Source organism: Thunnus thynnus, chromosome 11 (assembly GCF_963924715.1).
Source record: "Thunnus thynnus chromosome 11, fThuThy2.1, whole genome shotgun sequence".
NCBI classification, from domain to species: domain Eukaryota; kingdom Metazoa; phylum Chordata; class Actinopteri; order Scombriformes; family Scombridae; genus Thunnus; species Thunnus thynnus.
In genome coordinates, this window is record NC_089527.1 from 2,804,109 (window position 1) to 2,830,435 (window position 26,327).

The 26,327-nt window shown below is 39.7% G+C and overlaps 1 protein-coding gene across 1 annotated transcript in view; it reads right to left on the bottom strand.

The window, feature by feature from the left end:
- LOC137192258 (contactin-associated protein-like 5) overlaps positions 1 to 26,327 on the bottom strand; it is a 112,595-nt gene that overhangs the window by 76,052 nt on the left and 10,216 nt on the right. Inside the window, exons 2-3 of the mRNA XM_067602794.1 lie at positions 10,881 to 10,991; positions 6,022 to 6,215 (exon numbers count right to left, since the gene is read on the bottom strand). Coding sequence (XP_067458895.1) covers positions 6,022 to 6,215; positions 10,881 to 10,991 — 305 coding nt within the window. The remainder of the gene's footprint in view (positions 1 to 6,021; positions 6,216 to 10,880; positions 10,992 to 26,327) is intronic.

Below are 26,327 nucleotides of genomic sequence, written 5' to 3' on the forward strand. Positions count from 1 at the left end.
TTGCTTTGTACTGTTTGTTGTCGTGCTGTTGTATGTTTTGATTGTAATGGACTACAGATGCAAATTAGCTTCAAGCTAACTCTGGTGCAGTGCATCATTTATGCTTAATACTGCACAACTTCCTGTTCAATAAATCAAATCAAATCAAATGTCACTGATGAGCACCGCTGGCCACCACGGACAGATGCTTGGGAGCCACAGCAACATCTGGATTGAGCAAGACTCTGTTGCACACAGGATCCTGATCTCAGTGATCATGAATCGAAGGTGAATGAGGGACGTGGAAAAGTTTTAGCCTTTCAGGTAATAGTTCTGCATTTCTTTAATTGTTCTGCAAGTGTGTGCTCACTTTTGTTTAGCTTCATTTGTTTTTGTGGACATACATAAATAACAGAATGTGTTTTATCCTTCATCTGTTAGAGAAACTATGTTTAAATTGTTTAATAATTTGCTATATGTACTACATGTAGATCAACAGCAGAACCACATCTTGATGAACGCTTCCTAGAGTTTCAGCCCACCTGAGTATGAGGCTCATGTGCTGAAAAACAGGATGGTGTTTTGTTGTACGTCACACCCAATTACCTCACTAAACCACTGACTTACATGTATTTATAATTATAACACTGCAAATCAACAAGTGTCGTCATGTACTAATTGTTGTATTGTGTTGTATCTTTTTTTCTTTTAGGGGCATCAAAGTCTGGAACAAACAGTCCAGGAGATGGAGCTCATATACTGTCACAGTTCCAAAGGACTACAGTTACATGTCAGACATGCAGAGCACCATCGTGAGAAGATGGCTGGATGATGATGACAAGGGGCTGTCTACAAAGAGAGTGATGCATCCCTCAGACCCACAACAGCTCAGGCTCGTCTCTGGAGTCCCAGCCTCCGATCACAGAGCAGCTCCAGGGGCATCAAGTCAGCAGGAGACTTGAAACAGACAGACTTTACTGGAACAGCAAGCCTGAACAAACCAGTAAGCGCCTAAACAAACCAGCAGACACTTAAACAAACCAGCAGGTCACCTAAAACAGATGCTCGGAGCTGCACTTTACACTCAATAGAAAGGCTTCCTTACTGGCCATGCAGAAAACACGAAACCCAGATTTTTTTACATATATATGTCTGTCATGCATATTTGTGTAATCAAGCGATTCCTAAACTGTTTTTTTGTTTTTTTGTTGTTGTTTTTTTGACACCGCTGGTACCACACAATAAGCAGTCGACCAGAACAGCAGCTTCCAATCACACACACACAAAAGATAACCTTGACAGGAGATGGGCACCACTTCAACAATATATTTTGTATTTTAAAGTTATACATTTTATTTATTAGGGTTAGGGTTATGGTTATGGTTAGGGTTATGGTTAGGGTCAACCACTACATGAGTGGTTGAAACACTGGTTATATTTATAAGAAGTTAATAATATTTTACATTTTGTAGCATATTATCTGTCATGCTTTCATTTAGCTTTGGCAATGTTAACATACTTACAACTTTTAAGCAGTACAATTTAATTCACACCAATTCAGTTTAAAGCTTCAAGCGTTCAGCTCAGAGCTCATGATTCAACTTATTTGAGTGCTGTAATGATGTTGAATTGCGCTGCATTACACTGAAGGGAATTTAATGGTTTTTAGCCAAAAAAACAAGTATTATGAAACATTAGATAACTGTGTTTGACAAATTAGGACGTCACCAAGACACAGATGCAATATTTTATTAGAATGTAGCGCAAATCAAAGTGAAAACAAATTAGCCAAAATTACAAATAAATACAAAGACAAATGTTCTCCAAGCTGTTTACATAATGAGACAATATGGTGTTCCATAGATAGTTACACACTCCTGGGAATGAGTCCGCGGTTTGGGGATCTGGGTATTTGTCTCTGATCCTCTTCACGCAGCAGGATGGTATCACAACCCTGACCCATGTACCCATACTGCCACAGGACAAACTGTCTGTATGCAGCATACTTCTCCCAGATTCAGACAATCATGAATAAATGTCATTTTTCATCACCTCCTGGCCAAACGTAAGACTCCCTCCTGCAGGACGACGGTATCCGTGTGAGGCGGAAGAGAAATGCAGGATTGAGGCTGCTGTCAACAACATTTGCACTCAGTGCCTGTTGGCCTCCTCCTACACCTCTGGCAGATCCACTACTGGGGTTGTGCTGGGATGGTAAGAGGATTAGATGCCTGTCAGTCTCCCTCTCTGATGGTGAGTACATCAAAAATGAGGCTGGGGTCATGGGTCAGGCAGGTCTGCAGGACTTGGCGATAGCTGTCCAGGTCCAGGTTTTCAATGACTGTCTGTTGCCAAAGTAAAATGAAAATACAACTGTACGAATTAGTCTGCCGGATTCTTCTTCTTGTAAATGCTGAATTACAATATAAATATTAATTAACAATATAAATAGTAACTGCAATAAATAAGTTTAGTTGCCAGTGTATCATGTCCACTGCAATCTAAAATCACAGTCCTGCAGTAAATCCTCACTTCATGAAGGTTATAATGTTTCAGAGAGCTGTTAATTCAACTGTCTGATTATTTTTGAGGCTGCAGTTCGTGGTGCTGCTGAACTGTGTTTCATTATACTGTTATTTAGCCTAACCTCACTGATAGGGTGGAAACTAAGGGTGTGCCCGAATACAAATACATTATTTGCCAAAGCACAAATAGTGGGTTTGATACGAATATTTGTTTCATACAAATATTTAAAAAGTTATTTGTTGGGGGTGTTCCCCAGAGATAAAGCTGAGCTCCCAAGGGACTCACCATAATCTGTTGTTCCCCTTCTCCTTTTCACAAAGTTAGGTTGTAAAAAATAGGCAATAAATGAAAAGTGCAAAGCAATAATCGCCTTTGAAGTTCCTCCCTACATGTTACACGGTGTGCTGTCTCTGTGTTATGGGTGTATAAATAGGTAGAGGTCTGTCAGCGCAGTCGTCTATGATCTGGGAGACTCCAGTTCGAGGGTGTGGGGACCTCCTTCATAAGGTAGTTTATTCATGAACACTTATTGTAACACTTTAATTTTCTAAAATTAAAAGTGTCATAAAAACAAAAACAGGATTTTTAAGCCTCTTTCCACTTTTATTCAATTACAAATACAAATAATTTTGCTGCCTCAACAAATACAAATACAAATACTCTGCACATCCCTCGTGGAAACGAGATTAGGTATCAAATATCACCTCCATAAATGGACGATTTGTTTACAGGACTTCTGTATTAGACTGCATTAGTTTTAGCTCGGTGACCGTAGATGTTAGTTAGATAAAGTTCAAACTGAAGCCTTGCAGCTTGCAAGTCACAGCTAACTGCGTCCTCTTACTAGCAACATGCATCACTACACCATGACGCTAAATGTAACGCTAACTAGTTTTTATAAAAATGTTGTCTCCATTACAATCCATCATTTCATACTGTGGCAACTGTTTATAAAATATGCAGTTCTTACCTGTGAAGATGATGTTTTGTGAACGCTGTAAAATCCCAACAGAAGAGCTCCGTTACTTCCAGCCTCGGAGAAAAATCAATACAGAGGCTGTTTTGACGCTTTCATAGGAGTCTCATGCTACAGCTAGCTTGATTTCCAGAAGTTGCATATTGTACCTTTTAAGTATTAAGTTTTTCAGCTCTTTGCCAGTGAGAAAGAGAGAGTTAGAGTTGATTTATTAGAACGAGAGTGTACGACCACGTCAGACATCCCAGGATATGTATATATTATTATTTTATGTATCAAGGCATCAGTATTTATCTTGATATTAAGACATAGCATCGTCTGCAAAACCACATGGTGAAAGGCCTGAAATTATATACAAATAATTGTATTTAATTCTCCCGCCCCTCCTCCCTAAAGCATAAAAAGTGTTGTTTCAAACAGCTACAATCCAAGGTGGAGTAATTAAGTCGGCCATCATAGAGAGGAAGAGATATGATGTTTAAATACGGGATAAAGCTGCATATCTTCAGACAGCCTGACCTGAAAGACATCCATAGTGTTGCTCTCATTTGTTCACATAAAGAGTGACAGAAATAGTTTGAGAAAGGAGAGCTAGAGAGAGTAGTTGAAACCTTCGCTCCTTTCTCATCAATCAATCAACCAATCACTGCGCAAAGTGACTATATACTGGACAGGTGGCCATCCGATGAGTACTTCTAATAGAGTATACTGGCCACTTTAGAGTCGGAGTTTAGTAAATTTGTGTATTTTGCCAACCAGGATGTCAGAATTCACTTGTATTTCACAATCACACACATGTTTACTCTCATATACAGTGAAAAGCTGCAGTGGAGGCTGTTGTCAAGGAGATCAGAGCTCAGTTTAACCAAATTCAGTTCAGTCACAGTTCAAATTGGACTTTTTAATTAAGTCGGTGGTAAAATTAGTTTTGGACGGGTTGTGATAATTTGGGCTATTTTTTGTACCCTTTGGGCAGTTTCCATTGATTAAAAGTTCAGCTTTATTCCAATAAATCGTCCTCTTCTCTCATCAGAGTAGATTAAGTCATATCAGAGTTATTATAACTTTTCCGACTTATAAAGAGCGTTTACTGTTATGCTCAACTTAATAATACTTAATAATATGTTTGTGCCCGGAAGCCAAACAAACATGGACGCCTCCCATCAGACTGACGTTCACTGTAGGTTAATTAAACCCACGTTTAAGTGATTTGGTGTTAATCTTTAATCTTTACACTTCTCAGAGGCTGAAGGAGAAGCTTCTCATACAGTATAAACAGCAGATACTGTAAGAATCACCCACATTCATTTATACATCAATGCAGACTGATTTACTGACTTCACTGCTCTACTGATTCTAATTGGAGAATGTTTAATTGAAATAAGTCATTTATAGTTTAAGCATTAATCTTTTGTTGCAACACGTCTGCAGCAAGTATTCAGTTTGATCCTGTTGATAATTGGCAACGACTAGGACCAAATTTCAACAAATATACAACAACTTTCAACGTCAGGAGTGCTGCTTGTGTTGGTTCTTTCCATCTTTACATTCATCCTTTATGACATGAACACAGCATCAGCTCAATGATCATCAAAAATAAATGTCATTTCAGTTTATTAAAGCTAATTTGAAACCTTTTCCTGTTCCAATGATTATTCTGTTAGAGTTCTGTGATAAACTATGATCCGTTGGACTCAACAGTCCGACGCCGGGAGTCTGAGGTGGCCAAAACGCAGCAGGGTAAAGAACGGATCAACATTTGATCGGCTTTATTTTACCGCTTTACTGATCCTTTATCTGCCCGGATCATAGCGATATCTCTACTATAAACATCTTAAAATGTGAATGAAGTGAGACGTCTCTGCAGGATGTGTCAGGGTCTGTTCACAGCAGATGTATTTCATATTCAATATATTCTACATGGAACATTTTGATCTTTTGTTTCAGTAAACTGCAGACAGTCTGCACAGATACACGGTGATGATGATGATGGTGGTGGGGATTCTTCTTTCTCTAGATATTTGACCCTGTATGAGAACATTATTATTCCAAACTCATGATGTTTTTAATGTTGAGCCTCTGGTTTTTCTATTCCAGTGTACTGTAGATAATACAAAGAAGTGTGTAGAGCAAGTTAAATAATTCAGAGCAACACACAGCAGCGATGTGGTGTTCACCCTCACATCCTCTTTTCATTTGAACACAACGACAGCAGTGACAGGCCTGTGGTCTCCTAACAGCACTGATTGGTGGAAAAGACACAGATGTTGACTTGAGCCCATTTTTAAATTCTCCTGACGTGAACAATTCATTCAGTGTGTTTTTTTTGGTTAACGACTGAATAATTTTGTTAAACAGTACAGACATACAGTAACTAGGGCGAACACAATAGATCATAAAGAATTAATGAACACACTCAGAGAAAACGTCAGGCAGTAAAAACAAAAAAAAGCCTCATTTCTTAAACTCTGATGTCCATTAACAAGGGAGCAATGCAGTGTGGACCAATAATAAACAACAGACAAATATGTACGACTCACCCCGACACCGTCTTCCTGTCTGTACTGTTTCCAGGCCTGACCCGTGTCACTGTAGAGCAGCAGATAACTGCTCACCCAGTCCGAGCTATCGTAGCGCCCCTGCGTGGCCACGGCTGTCACCTCCATCCGGTCCCTGAGGTCCACCTGGAGCCACGGCTCCCGGTCCGTCACCATGGGAGACCAGCCTCCTGCTCCTGAGAGAGAGCAGAAACACAGGAAGAGCAGATCCATGGGAGTGTTGTGGCTTTTTCTTTCTCCTCTGAGACATTTTACTCAAGTAAAAGTCAAAATACTCAGAATATTTTCATTTGTACAGCAATTCTCAAGTACAACCAGATAAACACACAGATATAAAACTACAGCAAAATACAGTCACATACAAAAAAAGCAACAGCATGAAAGACATTTGGAAATAAAATCTTGCACAAGGTAAAAACTACAACAGAGCTGTATTATGTAAACAAATATGTCTAGTTTGTAAAAAAGTGTCTTAAAGCTTAAGGATTTAACAGCTGAGTCTGTGTCAGCAGACCGAACACCAGCCGAGGAGCTGCTGCAGCAAAAAGCTCCATCGCCCTCTGACCTTAACCTGCACTCTGGATCAGCTGACAGGCCTAACCCTGCAGATCTAAGAGGTCTTTTTGGACAGTAAAGAGTTAAAAGTTCACTGAGTCATGAGTAGGATTTTGCAGAAGAACACTTTGCACGTCTATTTCATGAGGCAGACGTGAGAAGTTGCAAACATACTTGCAATGACACTTTTATTTAAGACGTTTCTGTAATAGACCTTCATCAGGCAAACAGTTTATGACCATGAGACGCCATCTTTAATAGGGAGCGACTGTAAGCCTGCAACCAGTTCCATCCATTTACTATATGACAGACTCCAATATCATACATGGAGCTAGAGGAGTAAAACACCCTGTACAGTAACAATCATAAATATACCTCAAAATGCTTACATTAAATGGGTAGATTACTATGAAATAAATGCTTGCAGGTCACATCTGTAGATGAACCTGCAGGGACACATTTACATGTCATGTGAGAAAACAGCATCAATAAATAAACAGAACCCTTCATCATAAATACAACAAGGACTATATTCATGCAGCATCAATGCAAACATATATGCTAAATAAATTTGATATTGGTGTTGACTTTATATATATATATATGTTAAGTAACAGTAATAGTTTTACCTCTACTCTATCAAGACTGCATACATTAAATGAAGTAGGTGCCTATAAATAGATCCTACAGATCCCGAGAGGTATTTACAGTCAAAAAATGCAGGTTTAGCAGGTTACATCTGTGGATGAATCTAACAGAGCGTTTAGAAAAAGTCAACAACAATAAGAAATGTACTTAGAAAACCTCCACAATGGTAAATACAATAGACATCCAGGCCTCAGAAAGTTCATGCAGCATATATATATGCATTCATGCTGCATGAATACAGTGTTTGTGAGGCCTTGATGTATTTATTATTATTTATGATGAAGGGTTCTGTTTATTTATTGATGCTGTTTCCTCACATTTCATGTAAATGTGTCCCTGCAGGTTCATCTACAGATGTAACCTGCAAGCATTTATTTTATAGTAATCTACCCATTTAATGTAATGTAATGAGGTATATTTATGACTGTTAATATAATATAAGTAAGTGTTTTACTCCTCTAGCTCTTATATGATATTGGAGTCTGTCATATAGTAAATGGATGGGACTGGTTGCAGGCTTACAGTCGCTCCCTATTAAAGATGGCGTCTCATGGTCATAAACTGTTTGCCTGATGTTGGATTTTAAAACAGATTCTAATGGCGTTTTAAAACCTCTAGTTGGTTTGCGTGGGTCTGAATCAGTTGCTTCAGCTTCTTTTCAGACAGTTGAACCAAAATGAATCACTACAAGCCAGGTGAGAACATTCTCTCCTCTCATTGGTCAGATGTGTTCTGGGGTGGGAGCACAAACGTAAATACAGGAATCAGGTCCTTAAGAAGCTTTTATCAGCCCAAATATCAAGAGGACAATGTACTTGGTTGTTTGTCCAGGTTGGACCTCGATCCATATTCCAGCTAGCTGCTAGCTGCTAGCTTCTAGCAATTTCCCTCATATGCATCCCAGCATGCACCTGGCTACAGGAACCCTTTACCTCAAAGTTGCAGAATACGTCTTGTATTTGGTCAGATGGAGGTCGGATCACGTTCCCAATACAAGCTCCAGAGTTCACATAGAGCCTTTAGAGGAGGTGGTCTCAGTCTGGTCCCAAACAAACTCTGGAGCAGTTTGTTTGTTTGTTTGTTGTTTGTTTGTGTTGGGATGTGATCCGACTCTGCCAGTTTGAGCTAAACGGCTCCTGTAGCCATGTGCATGCTGGGATGTTGTTGAGAAAATGTAACAGTTGCTAACAACTAGCAGGAGAATAAATCAAGGTCGGACCTGGACTAGCACAACGAAGCACGTTGTATTTGGCCAGAAGACCTTCTTCAGGGGTCTGTTCAGAGACAGGAAACAGCTGATCCCAGTCAGTTCAATCAACTCTGAGTGAAGTGTGTGCATCATGAATGAAAAAAGCCATCATCAACGGAGCTCCGATACTACGCATCACCATGGCAACAGGTAAATAAAAGGCAGAGCCTCCATTATAACCCAGTGGACGTAGAGATATTAATGCATGTGTATGTGGACTGAACACATTTATATTTAAAAAAGGAGCCTGAGTCAGAGTCTGACTGTGTATCAGGCTGCAGCTACATTACATTTTAAATATATTCGCTCAGCTTTAATCTGACGGGGACAAAACACCAGAAGCAGCAACTGGAGATGAAAAATATAGTTAAAGATTTCAAAAATATATAGAAGAAAGACATATAGACATGACTGTAAGCTCACAGTCTGATCCAGTAATAATGTGTTTGGATGCATAAAAGCAGTAACTCTGGAGTCAACCTCCTGAGTAACAAACTAATATCCAAACAGGATTTAGATTCTGACAGACAGTAAACCTCCACTAATGAATGCACTTTGATATATAACTTTTACTAAACCTGCTCTCTGGAGTACACCCCTGAGCAAACAAACTATAGGTCTGAAAACATCCGATGATGTGAGAAGAGCATTTCAGTCTGAAGCTGCAGCTCCAGCATTAAGTTTTACATAAATATTCCTCAGTTGGTAAAAAAGACGATTGGGAAAATTTCATGTGTGTTGTCTAAAGTTTAGCTCACTGTCAAAGATAAACTTCATAGCAGTGCTCTCATTATTTGGAATAAAGTGGAGTTTATCTGCAAAATGTTCTGTGACGTCGAGTCTCTCACAGCCAGCTTGTTGAACTTCATGGAGAGATGTTATTACTGTGAGATGACCTGGTGGCAGCAAATACACTGACAACAGAACTGGTCCAACAGTCAGGAAGTAGGAAGAGCTGAAAAATCTCATTAATTTTTCCTTTAGACAACGTTTGTGACTTTCTTCTACAGCTTAAATCAACATGAAACAAATGTCTGGTTCTTTGATGAAAAGTTGAAGCTACAAGACTGTGGACAAGATTTTGGGTTAGAAGTTAACTACGACTCCCAAGGTGCATTTCAGCAAGAAAAACAGCCGATCGCCGAGCTTAGAATACGGTCACGTATGCCGCTAACGGCGAGGGGAAGCTAAAGAGTCGGATTCTTCAGAAATAGAATTGAAATAATCAGAATATAAACCTGTAGGATGGTTACGTCATCCAGGAGAGTCCTGAGTGTCTATGTTCAGTAACATCCAAGAGTTCGTTGAAAGAAAATGTGAAATGTGAATAAAGAAAGCCGCTCACACCTCACTACTCTACTGATCCACTTGTTTATGGTTCTTTTGATGATCATATTAACACAGATCCTGTTTTTAATTAATTTAATTACTAATGAAATATAAAACTTGTTAATAACACAGTTGAATCTGTTATTTATCCTCTCCGGTATCAAACTGCAGAGAAGTTGTGACGTATCAGATCAGTCTGATCAGCTGCAGCGTCCAATCAATAACTGATTTCCAATTAACTAAAGAGGGAATCAGGTATTTAAGGTCCCTTATTGATCGCTCCTCTTCCGCCATCATGAAGGTCGTCTCAAAGCGCTTATTTGTGTTCTGAGGAGCGAGGAAACACTGAAGTCGCCCCCTTATTGGACATCAGTTATTGATTGGACGCTGCAGCTGATCGGACTGATCTGATACATCAGAGAGGACAAATAACAGATTCAATACTCACAAGTTTGATATTTGATTTGTTTTCTGATTCATCATCTAGTTATAAACAGGATCTGTGTTCATTATGACAAAAGAACCAGAAACAACTTTTATTCATTCATTAGAATTTTTTTTTCCTTTCATCATCTGTTGTTTCCCTCCAATAATGTTTATTAAAATAAAACTTAATGGTTGAAATTAAATTCAGACAGATGAGGAGAGTCAGTTGTCAATCAGCAGGAAACACAATATAATCAATATAATCAATATAATCAATTATCGTCATTTATTCAGTCTGAAGGCTGAAAACCCCTGAGCGTCAGTTAGAGACAACAGTTCCATGTGAGATACATAGTTTCCATTTTCCCTGAAACATTTGGCCTAATAAATAATTTCCAGTCTGTATAAGATATTATAATCATAACCTGGATTATTAAATGATACAATTAATCAATAAACCAAATAACCACATTCTGCCAGCAGATGTGTTGATGTGTGTCTGAGCAGGACTGATCTTTGTCGGACAGAGTGACGACTGTGTGTCTTTATTAGTGTTAGAACACAAACTCCATCAAAGTGACTGACAGCTTGTACTGAAATGAGGAAATGTGAGTGTTGAATGTTCTTCACTCACCGTCTCTTCTGTTGAGTTTGGCGTTGTGAGCGGCGTAACTGAAGGAGGACTCCGAGGAGCTCTGGAAGGATGACTGCGGTAACATGGACACCAGCGGACTGTTGCAGTTATCTGTGGAAGAGAAGACAAACGGTGTCCTGACTCCAGCTCTGTACTGAACACACACACACATTCTAGTTGCACTAAACTCTCAGATTAAACGGTTAAACTGAGATGTTTGAAACAAACTGAGCAAGTTTCCTCAAAAAATGTAAGCAACAAATTGCGATGGCGGAGGAGCGGATGGTGACTAGTTACGTGAATCTCTATTGGCTGATTGTCAACCTCATGCTGATGACAAGACTCCAGGAAGTCACTGTCACTGGTCAAGAATAACATGTTTCTACGTTTCAGTTTCTGAACGCCTTAAACAAATGAGAGCTTTAGGCTGCGGCTGGAAAGTTGAGCCACAGTCAACTTTTGGAGAAACGCAACCTGACGTCACTGCGGCTGAAGGCTGCGGTGGCCAATCACAGCGGGAGATCAGACTGACAAGAGTTGTAAAGTCTGCCATGAAGGAGGACAAAGACGTTACTAAGACGAGGGGAGGACATTTCTCTTGGTTTGATGACGTTAGTAAAGTTAGACTTTGCTGTCGGCTTCCCGAGTCATTTTAAAAAGAGAGAAAAAGAGAGAGAGAGCAGCTGTGGTCGAGCGAGCTAGAGAGTGAATGAAGAGAGGGAGCGCTGGTAGCGAGAAAGCCGGCAAATCGGATCAATAAAACATTATTTTCGGATTGTTTCACAGAGGTTACGTTCTGGAGCACAAATAAACACGCCCACAACCCCCCCCCCCCCCCCCCCCCCCCCCCCCCGCACACACACCTCCGCTCGACCCTGCAGCTGAACGCAGCACCGCCTGCTTTGGTGTGAATGCTTCCAGTATCTATGCTAAGCTAGGCTAACCACCTCCTAAGACAGAGAGTGACAGTGATATTCTCATCTAACATATTTCCCAAATGCTGAACTGTGCTTTTAAGTTTTAAACATCCATCTTAATGAGTTGTTTTCCTCAAAACAGAGAAACCTCAATGTGGGGAGATAATTTGAGGACTTTTGAAACAGGACAGAAGGAGACAGATGACTTCTCCAGAGGCAAGAAAAGCGTTCAGTGCAGTTTTTTTATTTGTCCTGCTGAAAAGGAAATAAATAGAAAATGCACCCTTGAGGAGGTAAAGTTGTTGGTTGAAAGTAAATCATCAGCCTGTCATGATGTTGAGAGTTTTTAAAGCAAGAATAGTGTGAAAATAACACTTCTCAAATGTCTCTCCGACCGTCCGTTAACTCGTGCAGTGACCCTTTAAAACAGGACAAAGAGGCTGCGGATCCTCTCGTGTGTGTGTGTTTGCTCTGTTTAATCCAGCAGTGCGCGATTAGAGCAGATTAAGAGTCCAGTGATCTCATCTTCCTGTGATGCAGCACGACTCGCCACGATAATAACACCGAGCCTCATGCATGAATGTTTTCTTATTTTTTCTCTTTATATTTGTTCTTGCACAAAGCAATAAGAGGAAAATAATTAAATCCTACGCGGGATTCAACAAACCGTCTTTTTACTGCCTGAATTTGTCATGAATCGCTCGTTTCAGCCTGATGAACGTCACCTGTTCATGAGGACGTTCCGCTACGTTGGTGGTTGAGTTTCATTCACAAAAATGTTCCCAAAGAGTAAAAACAATCAGAAATCAGCAGACAAACACAGAACAGGTTTAGTGTCGGTACGACTCAAAACAATAAGAAAACATGAATCCATCAGAGCAGCAGCTGCACTGTGACATGAAGTTAGATGCTAGAAAACATCTTTCTAAAGCAAAAAGCTCCGTGACTGATATGAGAGGAGGTCATGTGACTGTCACAGAGATATTAGAGGAGAGAATATTACAGCCTACAGTAGCTGATGTTACACTGTCAGCTGCAACACAATATGATGCTGCACAGAGACACTGAGGCATCATATTTACATTAATTCACATTAGGACGTTATAATTGTGAGTCAAACAAGTGTTTGTCCTCTTGTGAAGAAAGGCAGAGATGATGTATTCATGACGCAGCTCTGGATCGCTCCTACATCCTGTTTGTATCCGAGAGAAAACTGATGAATGGCACAAATACTCTTAAATCACTTGTACGTGCATCTTAAGTGCTTCTTGCATGAGGCTCAATGAGTTCTGACAGAAACAGGCTCTGCTGTGTTTGTTGACACCTGGGCCCCGTTCTTCAAATGTAGCTCCACTAACTCGGGCCGACACGCTGTTAACGAGCTGAAATAATCCTGTTAATTCTCATCCAGATAATTTGGTTCTCTGAAGGCAGTTTGAGGATTGATTTGTTGATCCTGGATGAAGTTATCTTGAATCACCGAGGCAGAACGAGTTGAAACCGTTATTAGTCCAGGTGATATGTTCACTTTTTCATAAAAGCATGAAACTTGGCACACTTTTTCAGAAATGGAGCCATCGCAAAAACGCCTCGTGGTGGCCATGGCGACCAATTTACTTTCCGTACCATCTCACCTGAAGCAAACATGATAACATAGAAAAGGTGATGTTTACCCCCATGTTTGGTTCAGGAGATATGATGCAATATACATAATTCGGTTATGGCGGAAAGTAAATTGGTCGCCATGGCCACCACGAGGTGTTTTTGCGATGGCTCCATTTCTGAAAATGTTCAGGGCCCCAAACTGTACAAGTGTGCCAAATTTCATTCATTTTATGAAAAAGTGAACATCATTTTCACATATCACCTGGACTATATCAGCATTCAAATGATTGGCTGAGTGCTGATCATGTGATTGCTGTTAAACCCCCCCAGCATGCACTGGGGCAATAGATCTGATTTGATGTGTGTTCCTGCTGTTATTTACTGTTTCTGCACTTTGATCAGACAATCAGAACAACTGTCAGCAAGGTGACTTCTGCAGTTTATCATATAATAAGTTTTGGTGTTAAATGTCATTTAAATGTACATGTTGTGGTTCTGTTGGTCCTTTAACTGTCACAATCTTTTAGGCTTCATAAATTACATTTAAATTCCTTTTTACTGCACAAACTTGTATTTAGTTGTATATTTTATCATGTGTGAGTATCAGTAACTCTTCATGTTCTCATCGTATCTGAACATCATTTATATCATCTTTGTCTTTATCAAACAAACTACAAGAATAAATCCGTCACTGATGCAACCACTGGTCCATTCATACGTAATAACATAATCACCAACTGTTTTTCTGATTGATTTATCATATTTAGTCATTATTCAAACAAAATTGCCCAAAATTCTCTGTCCGTGCTTCTAAAATGTGAAGATTTGCTGCTTTTCTTCGTCATATATGACAGTAAACTGAATATGTTTGGATTTTGGACATAACAAGACATCTGAACACATCTCCTTGAGCTATGAGAACAATAATAAGCATTTTTCACGGTTTACTGACAATTCTTAGACTAAATCGAGAAACTAATTGGCAGATTAATCAATAATGAAAATACGTAGTCCTGGTGTGGAACTAAATTTCCCCTCATTATATGATTTATGTGGTGCAGAATTATTATTTTAATCCTTATTTATATGTTCAAACATTATAATTATATTCACATGCTCATTATTCCTCAGTGTTGGTTTGACACTTGGCTGCCAGTGGGGGGAAGTCACTGGATACAGTACATGTGTCTTATTGCTCAACGTCAGTCAACAACTCTGTTCCTCCTCAGCTGGCTCTGAAGTGTCGTTCTCCGAGGTTTAATAAATACGAGCTCTGATCTGCGGCAGAGATCAACCATCCGCAGATAACAGCGGGAACTGATAGCTCCTCCTGAGCTGTCCTCCTCTCACATCACACACCAGCAGCTTCTTCCTAATGCTGATTTCAAGTCTCACTAAAGTGGATCAAGCTGGGTTTTTTTTTTTTTTTTTTTTTAGGACCTAAATTACAGCAGAGCAGCTTTGTAGTCGCAGATGTTCATCAGGGAAACACGATGACTGCCGTCTTATCCGGCACACCACCATCGGAACTGTGATTATTATTGTTAATATTATGCAAGCATAGCGCTCTTAATCTGTCCGTGAGACCCTACTTGACATTTTAAACCCTGAAAAGGACAACTCTCACTCCCGCAATCTTCCTCTCTATCTGTCCATCGTCTCTCACTTCACTGGCTGACAGAAGCTCTTCAGTGTGAGCTGATTGCCTCTTAAAGGAACATACCGCTGTGTGTTTGTGTGTGTTTTAGCTCCTGATCTAAAACACAAATTAGCTCCTGTTAATTTAGGTTTTTCTGCTCATTTATGAAGGAAGTTTTCAGCCATTTATTTCCATTCTTTTCCATGTGGTACATAACATTTTTGCTGATATGACGCAAGTTTCAGTGAGTTTCAGTGAAAGCTAACGGATGCCTGAAATGGTAGAAAAAAATTCAAAAAACACAACATCGTGTTTTGCAAAATGTTCATCTGTAGTGTAAAGTATCTGTGATTTGTAGTAAAAGGATTAGATGTGTTTAGCCTAGCTTAGCATAAAGACTAAAGCAGCAGGAAACAGCTAGTCTGACTCCGTCCAAAGTTAAAAAAAATACACCTGCCAACACCTCTAAAGGTCACTGATGAACAAGTCGTACATTGTTTGTTTCATGTGGACACGAACACACACGTAAAACAAAGAGTTCTGGGGGTTGGGGGAGTTACTGATGGAATATGTCTACACAGAGAGTAAAGCAGAAACATGTGCTCAGGGTTAGGGTTAGGGTTAGGGTTAGGGTTAGCACTGAGCGGATGGATACACTGTTGTTTATCCAGAAATTGTTCCAGCACACAACGAAACCACAAATCTTTCATTCTGACATTCTCTCTCTTTGTGTACGGTTTAAACAACGTGCCTGGACGGCTGTTTCCCTCCTCCTCCTCCAGTTTTTATGCTAAGCTAAGCTAAGCTAACCATGTCTCTTACTTGTTAACACTGTCAGATTGAAAAATGTTCCTAATATTTTAACCTCCTCATATATGTTTATGGGCTGGACAAAATATTACAAACACTTTTCAATATAATGCCCTCCAGTACACCATCACCGCCCGCTACGACCTCGATAATAAACGTAAAGTAGAAATATCACCTTTCTGACAACAAAAACTGTGAATGTAGAAGCTTTGTAAAAGTAGAATTTATGGCAGAGCGGCTGTGTTGGTTTGCATTCGACTGTACAGGTGTTCCTAATGAAGTGCTCTGTGATATATATATATATATATTCAATATATACACCCCCCATCCCCCCTTTTCCTGAAACCAAACCCACATCCTTATACATCAATCTTCTCGTCTCACTACGGCACTAAGGAACGTAACAGTAAAATCTTTGGTCCTTTAATTGGCTCCAACACAACATCTCTATAAACTTCAGGTCATATCTTCAGTCGATTGCTTTTTCCTCATCTTCCACAGCACTTTATCCCCACCCCCCCACCCCACCCCCCCGCGACAAATGAGACCTTGACGTCCTGGAAAAAGTGAAAACAAACCAATAACGTTTTAACGGCGTAAGACATGTTCTCAAATTGACAAGAGGAGCCATAACTGTCAGGCTAAAACCATTCCTCCGTGTGTAAAATGTGCATCTTATAAACCCTGTTGTTGCTGTTGTTGTTTACAGCCCCTGTGTTGGGAGCCAAACGCCGAGCTGTCCATCACACTGACTTATGGATAGAGGCTGATTTGGCTGCTGCCCGCCGCCTCCTTGGCCTGTGGGATAATTGAAAATCCTCTACAGCCGTGAATGTGATTGTGTTATGGCACGCTCTCTATGCAAAGCTCCGGGGGCTTAAATCTCCAATTCATGCAAGCCCAGACGTTGCATCTGCCTCCTGCGACGGCACAAACACATGAGCGTGACCGAGTGTGAAAACTCTTGAAGCCATAAATACATCAAGTGTTGGAAAAAGAATCAAAGACTTTCAAGTACCTCAGTGGTGTTTCTTTGTACAGAGTCAGCTCCTCAGACAGGGCTTCTACAACACCACAGGTTATCTGTCACTGATGGTGTTTGGGATAAAAATAATAGATGCCACCACTCCCTCCCTCCCTCCCTCTCTGTCTCCCCCCAGGAAGCCATCATGCTGTGATGACTACAAAGATGGACGACTGCAAACAGATTCAGATTTGGGGCGGCAGGATCTCACTGAGCTCTTTGGCCGCTGAGATGTGAATGACAATCTGTAATTTACTCCCAGTAAATGATCTTCTGAATGGAACCACAAAACTGGAACAATACAGAAGTGCTCGGATGTCATAATTACTCTACATTAAAGGACGGGTTTGCGTTTTCAAGTCTGTGTTAATACAATGCTGACGACACGTGCCCACATGTATGTGGACTCAAGATGGTTTTTAATGAACTCTGACTTGACTCGGTCTCGGTCCCTCGTCTCGATGACTGAGTCCAGCAGCCTGCCTGCACACTCCGCTGTAAAAAGTCTCGGTTTCCAATAGGGATGTACAGAGGGCCAAGTATTTGTATTTGTATCTGTATTTGTTGAGGCAGCAAAATGATTTGTATTTGTATTCAGATAAAAGTGGGAAAAAAATCCTGTTTTTGTTTTTATTATACTTTTAATTTTAGAAAATTTAAGTGTTACAAGAAGTGTTAATGAATAAACTACCTTATGAAGATGGTCTCCACAATGGGTCTTGAACTGGAGTCTCCCAGATCATAGACGACTGCGCTGACAGACCTCTACCTATTTATACACCCATAACACAGAGACAGCACACCGTATAATGTGGAGGGAGGAACTTCAAGTGCAATTATTGCTTTGCACTTTTCATTTATTGCCTATTTTCTTACAATCTAACTTTGTGGAAAGGAGAAGAGGAACAACAGGTTATGGAGAGTCCGTTGGGAGCACTTTGCTTGTATGTGTAAAATATTTGTATGAAACAAATATTCGTAAAAATCCCACTATTTGTATAATAACGTATTTGTATTCGGACACACCTCTAGTTTCCAACGTGTTCTACGCTGTCTGAGTAGAGTTGTAAAGTCGGAGGAGTTATTTCGGGCCGCCCTCGGTTCCAGAAGTAAAAATTGAATTATCGGGGTTGAATCATCAGGGTCTAAAGATAGAGGAGGTGTTATTGCTGTACACATTTGTGATTTGTGATGTTGGGCTGTATAAATAAAAATTTACTTTATTTGACTTGAGCTGAGTTAGAAAATATCAGGGTCTTTGATAAAAAAAAGTCGCAGGTACAAGACTCTGGGCATTAAAACTTCAGGGTAGACGTAAACTACAACTCCCAAGGTGCATTTTCGCCAATCACCAAGCTTAAAATTTAATTCAAGTGCTTCCACCTGCAAACACGTGACCAAGTTTTAAGCTAAAGTTTTCAGTGTTGAGAAAACTGATTTTACAACTAAGGCGTCATGTTTTGTTTACAACTTCAGCGACGAAGCATTTTGAATTCATTACGCTCTGATTCACACCTCTCATCGGCTTCTTCTCCATAGCGACAGCAGCCGAGGCTCATGGGTATTGTAGTTTATTATTAGCTGTCCAACAAAATCACAGACAAAACGTGACTTAATAATAATGTCAACTGGTGGTCAGAATATAAACCTGTAGGAGTCAAGTTTCTATGTTCAGTAACATCGAGGAGATTGTTTCAAGAACCTTTTAAACGGGAAAAACACTTCAGGAACCAGCGGCCACTCATTATCATAAGACATACTGGTGGCACACGACCAGACCTCGGCTTGTATATCACCAGTATGTGGATGCTGACGGTAAAGTTTACCTGAGGCACTGCTAGCATTAGCAGCTAAATACTGCACACTATAAATCACTGGGTTAAAATCTGACCACCAACACAATATTGGGTTAACTTTACCAAGCAGCCAGTGTTACACACATCAAGATTTACCTAAAAAAACGTCACAAATAGTTTGTTTCTTTCACAAAAACGACGTGTATATGACATTCAAAAGATACACAAGTTATGAACAAGCACCAACCCAACAGTATAAGAAGAAATAACAGTAAAACTGGATCTTTAGAGGCTTTCTGGGTAACATTAACACAGTATTGTGTCGGTGTTATATTGACCCAAACTGGTCAAAACACACTAACCCCAAACGTCTCCTGGTTGACTGAAGCTTTATTATCGTTCTTTCATGGACAAAGACATGCTTTAATGAGTTAATGAGCTGTATTATTAACATATATACTCACTTCAAACCATAAAGAATCAGCATTTAATTGTATTGCATAATTGAATTACAGTGTGATGTATTATTAAAATGTGTCTGGATGCATCATCTGAAGGATTTACTGAGCTCACAATTCTCCCATCTGTTTAGCACTATATTAGTTTGACACGGTGTGTTATGAGTCATTTCTTAAGTGTTTATTTAATCCTTATCAATGCTAAATAAAGTGTAACATCCAGCTGGATCGGACCTGCTTAACCATCCATGAAGTCATGTGCAGATTGTATTGAATTCTTCCGCTGACCCAGAATCTGCTGCAGTGTCTCTGAGTCTCTCTGGACTTCACATTTTCACAGCAGAGAAGATGAATCTCACTCCAGTCGAAATACAAGATTTATGCAGCTTTGTCATTTTTGGCTGAAAGACAAAATGAGTTGGAAAGCAGGCGGCTCTGTCAGATTATAGGTTTACTGATTTATGAGCTGATATTTGACTTCTGCCGGAGGATCAGAATCAGATTTACCTGCTGATAACTCTGCTTCAAACTGTATTCCATCGTTTTTACAGACATAAAGTGAGTTTTGACTTCCTGTTAAAGTCAAAAGAGTTTTAAAAAAATAAATTACATGAGAAACGACAAAGAAAAGAGTTCTCAGCACTTATATCGATCATTTAAAAATAATCATTCTGATTAACTTTGTGTTTGAAATGACGTGTGATCAGAACTCATCCAGTAGATTATAAATCTGCAAATGTATTAATTGTTTTCTAATTGACACATTATCCATTTATAATATGTACTTTACGTTACTCGTTTATTAACTGATTTAGATACAATTTAATATTTTTCCAGTTTTTCTTGTTGAATGAATGAACTTTTTTAAATGTATTTTTATGAATGAATGATTGTAATGATGAGATAAACTATATCTCATCTAATCAATAGTGACATTAAAACAGGAGTCAGATATGTATTAGGCCATATTATATGATTTTCTATAAAAACTGGTAGTAATAGAAGACTTGTTGACGTGTTACTGCAGGAAAAGTATAAATAATAAAATGAATGATGGCTGAATTTAAGGGTCGTCGTATCGCTGGTTTATGGTGACGTCTGAGTAGCGTCGAGTCAGATTGTCTGCAGTGAAAAAGGCCTTTAGGAGGAAACTCAAATGAAAATAAATTTGGTTTGAAGTGTCGATAATAAATGAGAAAGCTGTTGACAAAAAAAAACAAAAACAGGCCATAATATTTAACTGGGTCCAATAAACTCTCATCCTCTGTTTTAGTTAGTTTGAAGAGTCTATAAATAAACAGAAATATCAATTTACAAAAATCTGCATACTTAGTTGCTGCTCAGTATCACACACATTGAGTCAATTATTGTTCCATTTTAAAAAGTAATAAGGGAATATCATTGTAAATCTGCAGGTTTAGTTTATTGACACATCATCTCAATTTATAATATATGTTTTTACATTTAATAAGTGATGTAGATACAATTTAAACAGTCTATAATTATTCCAGTGGTACATTCAATAGACGCCATAGAAAGCGTGGTTAAGCTTACAAAAAAAAAGAAAACAAAACATAAAATTGTAATATTGCACCTTTAAAGCTGAGCTAACGGCCTGCAGTGTGAAGAGTGTGTTGGTGGGTGTAGTAGATAGTTGGTCACATGACCACAGTGTGGATAATATGAAAGGGTTTAATGTCAGTGTTTGGTAGCAGCAGGGCTCCAGACCTCCGGGTGGTATCGATGAAGCCTCATACGATCCCTCGCAGGGATTAATAGACTTCTGCTCAGCGATACGCTGAGTGGAGCCGAGGTATCGGTTGACAATTAGTCCCAAACGCCGGCTGAATTCGAGGAAGCTCGCGTCGATACGAGTGATTGAGAAACAGCCTCATTTACTGTAGCACTTCATGCTGTGGAAACAGAGCTGAGTGAAGAGTTTACAGGCAGGACGTTGATCTGCTGATTAATATACTGAAGCCAGGAAGAGAAAAATTATATAAAAAGGATGATAAATGATGAGAAACGACACAAAATACTGGTGAAAAAGTCAGAAGTGGAGATAACAAGTCGAATGTTTAAAGATATTGACTTTGCATTCCAATTTTTTCTTAAAAAGTCAAAATGTTTGCTTCCCGTTTCCAACCGCCAGTCGGGACATTTTATTAAAAACTGTGATGCTGTTGCCATGACAACAGTTGTGTAACTTTAATGAAGTATAAACCACGTTTCCCTAAACCTGAACAGACCTTCACCACAGCGTTTCATGTCATTAAACATCATTATTGTTTCACAGTGACTGGAAACGGTTTTGGAAAGCGACATATTTATATATTATATGTATATTTCGCTCCTATTGGTCGTTCTGGAGTGCATTACCACGGCCGCCAGATGGCATAAACATAACTGTAGGTTGTTTTTCGCCGGCTGAATTTTAGAACTGTACTGTGGTTTAATTATAAGGATGTGCTGCACAGTTTTTGGATTTCTGTTCATTATCAGCCGGATTATGAGATTTCTTCCAGCTGCTGTCAGCTCTCTGCGGCGGCGTTGGTGTTAGAAAGTGAACCCGTCATTAGACGACACTCTCTGTGTGTTTCTGTCCAAAGACACCAGCAGTTAGAAGCTGATTAGCTTCTGCTAAATGTCAGGCCTGCAGACAGAGAAACACTGCAGGGTGACAGAGAGGTCTGAGTTTCCCAGCAGCCCCTGCAGACGCCGCTTCTGATCCAGTAACACAGTCTGAGTCACAGTCTGACCCTCATGGTGGGAAATCATCACAGTCTCAGCTGATGCAGCAGGTTGAATGAGGACGAGCCATGAAGAAACTTTTACAGCAAAAATTCCCTCATGTCATTTCAGGGGAATGTGCTCATTATTCGCTCTGATGCAAACTCTGGTTTCAGGCATAAAAGTCAGCGGTGCTACATTCACATCCGCCGTGCCCTTACCTTTCACCACGCTTCATAAACGTCACGCTGCAATGATGGCTTTGTATGCAAAGAGAACCGTGTGATATGAATGTGATGACAGATGAGCTGCTCAGGCCTAAAAGCTAGACCTGGAATTCTGCTTTTATTCATTACTGACTGTTAGCTTGCCAGGCTAAAGCAACACACTGACTACAACCTTAAAGCGCCACCAACAGCCGCTAGCTGCTCCAACTGGCTCCCATTCAAAAAGCCTCTAAATTCAGACCCTCTAATAAGTGTGCTGGTGGTCATTTTGGAAATTATTGCTCTGTTAATAAGATTTGAAGACTTATAGCAGCTTTGATGTCTGCCATGTGACCGCTGATTGACAGTTGGCTCCGGGACTCACACTTGTAGAGTCGGACTATTGTCACAATATTTCACTAAGTTTAATGTAACTTGATTATGATACCTGCCGTGTTAGCACAATTTAGCTAAAGTAGCTAACGTTAGCCCGAGTGTGCAGCGCTCAGTGTTCCCAGTAAGCTAACGTTAGCTTGGGTCGGAGGTAGCGTGAAAGACAACACCCTGCACCCCTTATCTGGTCAGGTCCTGGTTCCAGGTGGAAAAGATGGGGCCGACCAATCAAATCAATCAGTGATGTCACACCTCACTACGACCATCTTTATATACAGTCTGTGCTCTATTTTGCTGCCGGCACAAAGCCAGCACAGATCATTAAGTCCACCTTTTATTGCAAATATAGATGTGCATCAAAATACAACTGTGATTAAGAGTCTGTAATGAGACTGATCCAAGAATAACGTCACAACAGGTCATAAATTCCCAAAACAAGCTACATTTATGATGATGTCGTAAGTGACAGACGCCATCTAGTGGCTGTATAAATTATGCCGAGAGCCGAGGAGGAAATCAGAAAGTGTTTATAAATAAATTCACCACATGAAGGAGATCAGGGATGGATGGAGGCTCAACAGCTGGAACGCGGAGGAATTTATGGGTCGAACCTTCAGATATTCAGTTCACTGTCATATACGACAAAGAAAAACAGTAATTCATCACATCTGAGAAGCTGGATCCAGAAGATGATTCAAATAATTATTTGATTATCAAAATAGCTGCTGATTAATTTTCTGTCGATGGATTTATTGATTACTAGTCGCAGATGATTGGCTCAGTTGGAGATTTATGCAACCAAATAGCTTTAACTCAATACTCCACACACTTTTCTGGGTATTGATCATCTAAAGAAGAATATCTGACTACAGACTGCTTCACTGACACTCACATTAAACTTTGACTTTATTTCAGCTTCATTCTGTAGCTGCTGCACGTTTCTCTTCATGTTTAGTTTGCGGTTGTTGATGTAATCAGCAAATTATCAGCTGAGTCACTTTGTCCTCCTTTAAACATCTATTGTCAGCACAACGTCAAAGATGCAGTTTTCAATTATGAAAATCAAGACAGGAAACACCTTCCTCTTCCCCCCTCATCATCTGCATCATCTTCATCACATCTCTCTGTGCTTCTCCTCCAACCAGCAAACTGACAAAAAGATGACAGAGAGCGTTTGAAGGTCAGAAAAACATGTTTGCGTTCATCTGTGTGATGGTGTGATCAGGCTCCTCCAAATTAATTATCTGTCTGAACCATAATAATCATAATCAATATCTGAGCGTGATAGAACGCACATGACATCACATCACGTAAACACTGATTCTGAAATTGTTTTATATATAAGTGTGAAATCCTGCTATGATCTGGTCTGAGTAATTTCATCTCAGCACAATTTTACGCCTTGTTTTCTGTGTTTAAACTCCCCACTTGTTCATTCTTAAAGGCTGAATGTTAAAAAACAAACCCCACAGTCTTGCCAGGTTTCATTACTACAGCAATCCCCTCGCTGATTATTGCAGTCGTCTTACAGTATTGGCTCGGTCAATAGAAAGTGGGTGTTGATAATCCTCTAAAACCTTCTGCCAGTAACACTGAAAATAAACAGAGGATGAAACTTGTGGACTCCAGCATATTCGTTGCACTCTATAGATCGAAACTGCAGCATCTGTGTGAGCAATACAGCTGGAAATGGGAAAGGCCTCCACCGGCGCCACATTCATCAAAATAGATTTTTTCCGCTCCCAGGAGACAGAGCAGAAATTATTGCTCTAAATAGCCTGATATCATGTTTGCATTATGTTTTTTTCTTTTCTCTCATTAAATTACTCATTACAACCGAACAGCATTTTGTTCTCAGCGTTGACCCTGTAATTCTCCGAAGCTCTAAGAGTAGAAACACACACACGTGTAGCCTCCTTCTTATTCACAGCGACTCGCTTTAAAGTGCAGAAATAAACTGAGAGATTCATCAGCAGCAGCAGCAGCGTTTCAAGCAGCAGATATAACAGCAGAGGAGGTCGAGGTCGTAGTCTGGGCCGGTTTCTATCAGCAGCCATGTGAGACGTGGAGAGAAGTGACCGTTTCCCCCCTCAGTTACTATAACCACACCTGTCAATCTCTCTGCTTTTTACACGGCACACAGTTTACAATGACAGAAGCAGACTGTCTGACTGTCAGCCAGTGTCACTTTCACTGAAATGACAAGTGTCACTGGCAGCTGTAGCTAGAGAGCTAATTAAGCTAATGTTAGCTCTTTTTTTTAAACAAGAACCCTTTAAATGGACCCTTAAATATGTAAAGTGGTGAATGTAAGTGTTTGAATGTGATGTACAGTATCATTATGCATAACCCAACACAGTTTATTATAGAGTATTAAATGTAGTTATTATACCAAGTACCAGGAGTGTGCTCAATACAAATACGTTATTCGGCAAAGCACAAATAGGGTTTTTTTTTTTTTTTTTACGAATATTTGTTTCATACAAATATTTTTTTAATTATTTGTTTTCAGGAAGAAAAAAAAACATGTCAAATACCAGCGTGCAGGTCGGTTACATCACTATCTCAGTGTCTCTCCTCTGCTCCGCTGTGACGTCTATCAGCAAGTCTCAGTGAGGGGAGTCACATCCACCTGCTACATGATGCACATTTACTCATTTGGACATCACTCCTGGAGTTGGGGGTGTTGCCCAGAGATAAAGCTGAACTACTGACACAAATGAAGTGCTTCCAAGGGAACACGTCATGAACACTTTAATTCTCTAAAATTAAAAGCGTAATAAAAACAAAAACAGGATTTTTTTTAAACCTCTTTCCACTTTTATTCGAATACAAATACAAATAATTTTGCTGCCTCAGCAAATACAAATACAAATACAAATACAAATACAAAAACAAATACTGGGCTCTCTGCACATCCCTACCAAGTACACAAAGGGGCGTCTTACTCAACTATCTGGGGTAAAACGCCTCCAGGAGACTGTCATACAGGTCATAATGTCAGTCTGTAGTTAGTTTGAGTGACAGCCGTCGTCTAGCGGTCGTAGTAACTGTGAGGTGGAGCAGCGCTGCAGGTCAGAGGCTGGATGGAGGCTTTAACCCAACAGGAGACTGGTGTTCGTTTCCTGTTTTTTAAAAAGCGTAACTATGATCGTCTCCTAACCTTTAACCTCGTGGTTATTATTGTAGCCATGACGACGATGGTGGTCTAACTTTTAGGAAGATCATCATCATGATTGTTTAACAGTGTAACAGACAGATGATGTCGTCCTGCTGATTACTGTTGATAGGGGCTGATTGGTTGCTACGGAAACCGAATGCTCACTGACTTCACAGCTGAATTTATTTACCCACACACCTACACCAGCGCAGTTTTTATTACATTAAAGAAGTACATTAAACAGATTCATGATTCAATATGTCGTCGACCTTTTCGTTCTGTTTGTTTCTGATCTGTTTTTCAGAATTCATGAGAAGCATCGACTTGACCTCCACTATTGTGTATGTATATATATATGTATATGTATATTATGTATATTCTATATTTCTCTCATTGTGCAGTGTTGTAGTTTTATCTTTTGGGTTATTTGTGTTATTGTAAATAATTTGGCCTTTTTAATTGTATTTGTTTCTCACCTACATGTGATGTAGCTGCTGTAAGTGTTTATTTATTTGGGATAATCATAACAACGTCTTTATAGATCAGTAAATAAAATGTATTGACCAATAATAAAGCAGTTTAGAAATGCTTGTACCTCAGTAAGAACATTCACAGCGCTGGTCATCAGCGGCAGCTCGTCCAATCAAATAACTGATGTAATCAACAGCTGTTAGTCTCCTCATACGGAGGAGAGAAGACAGCAGAACAT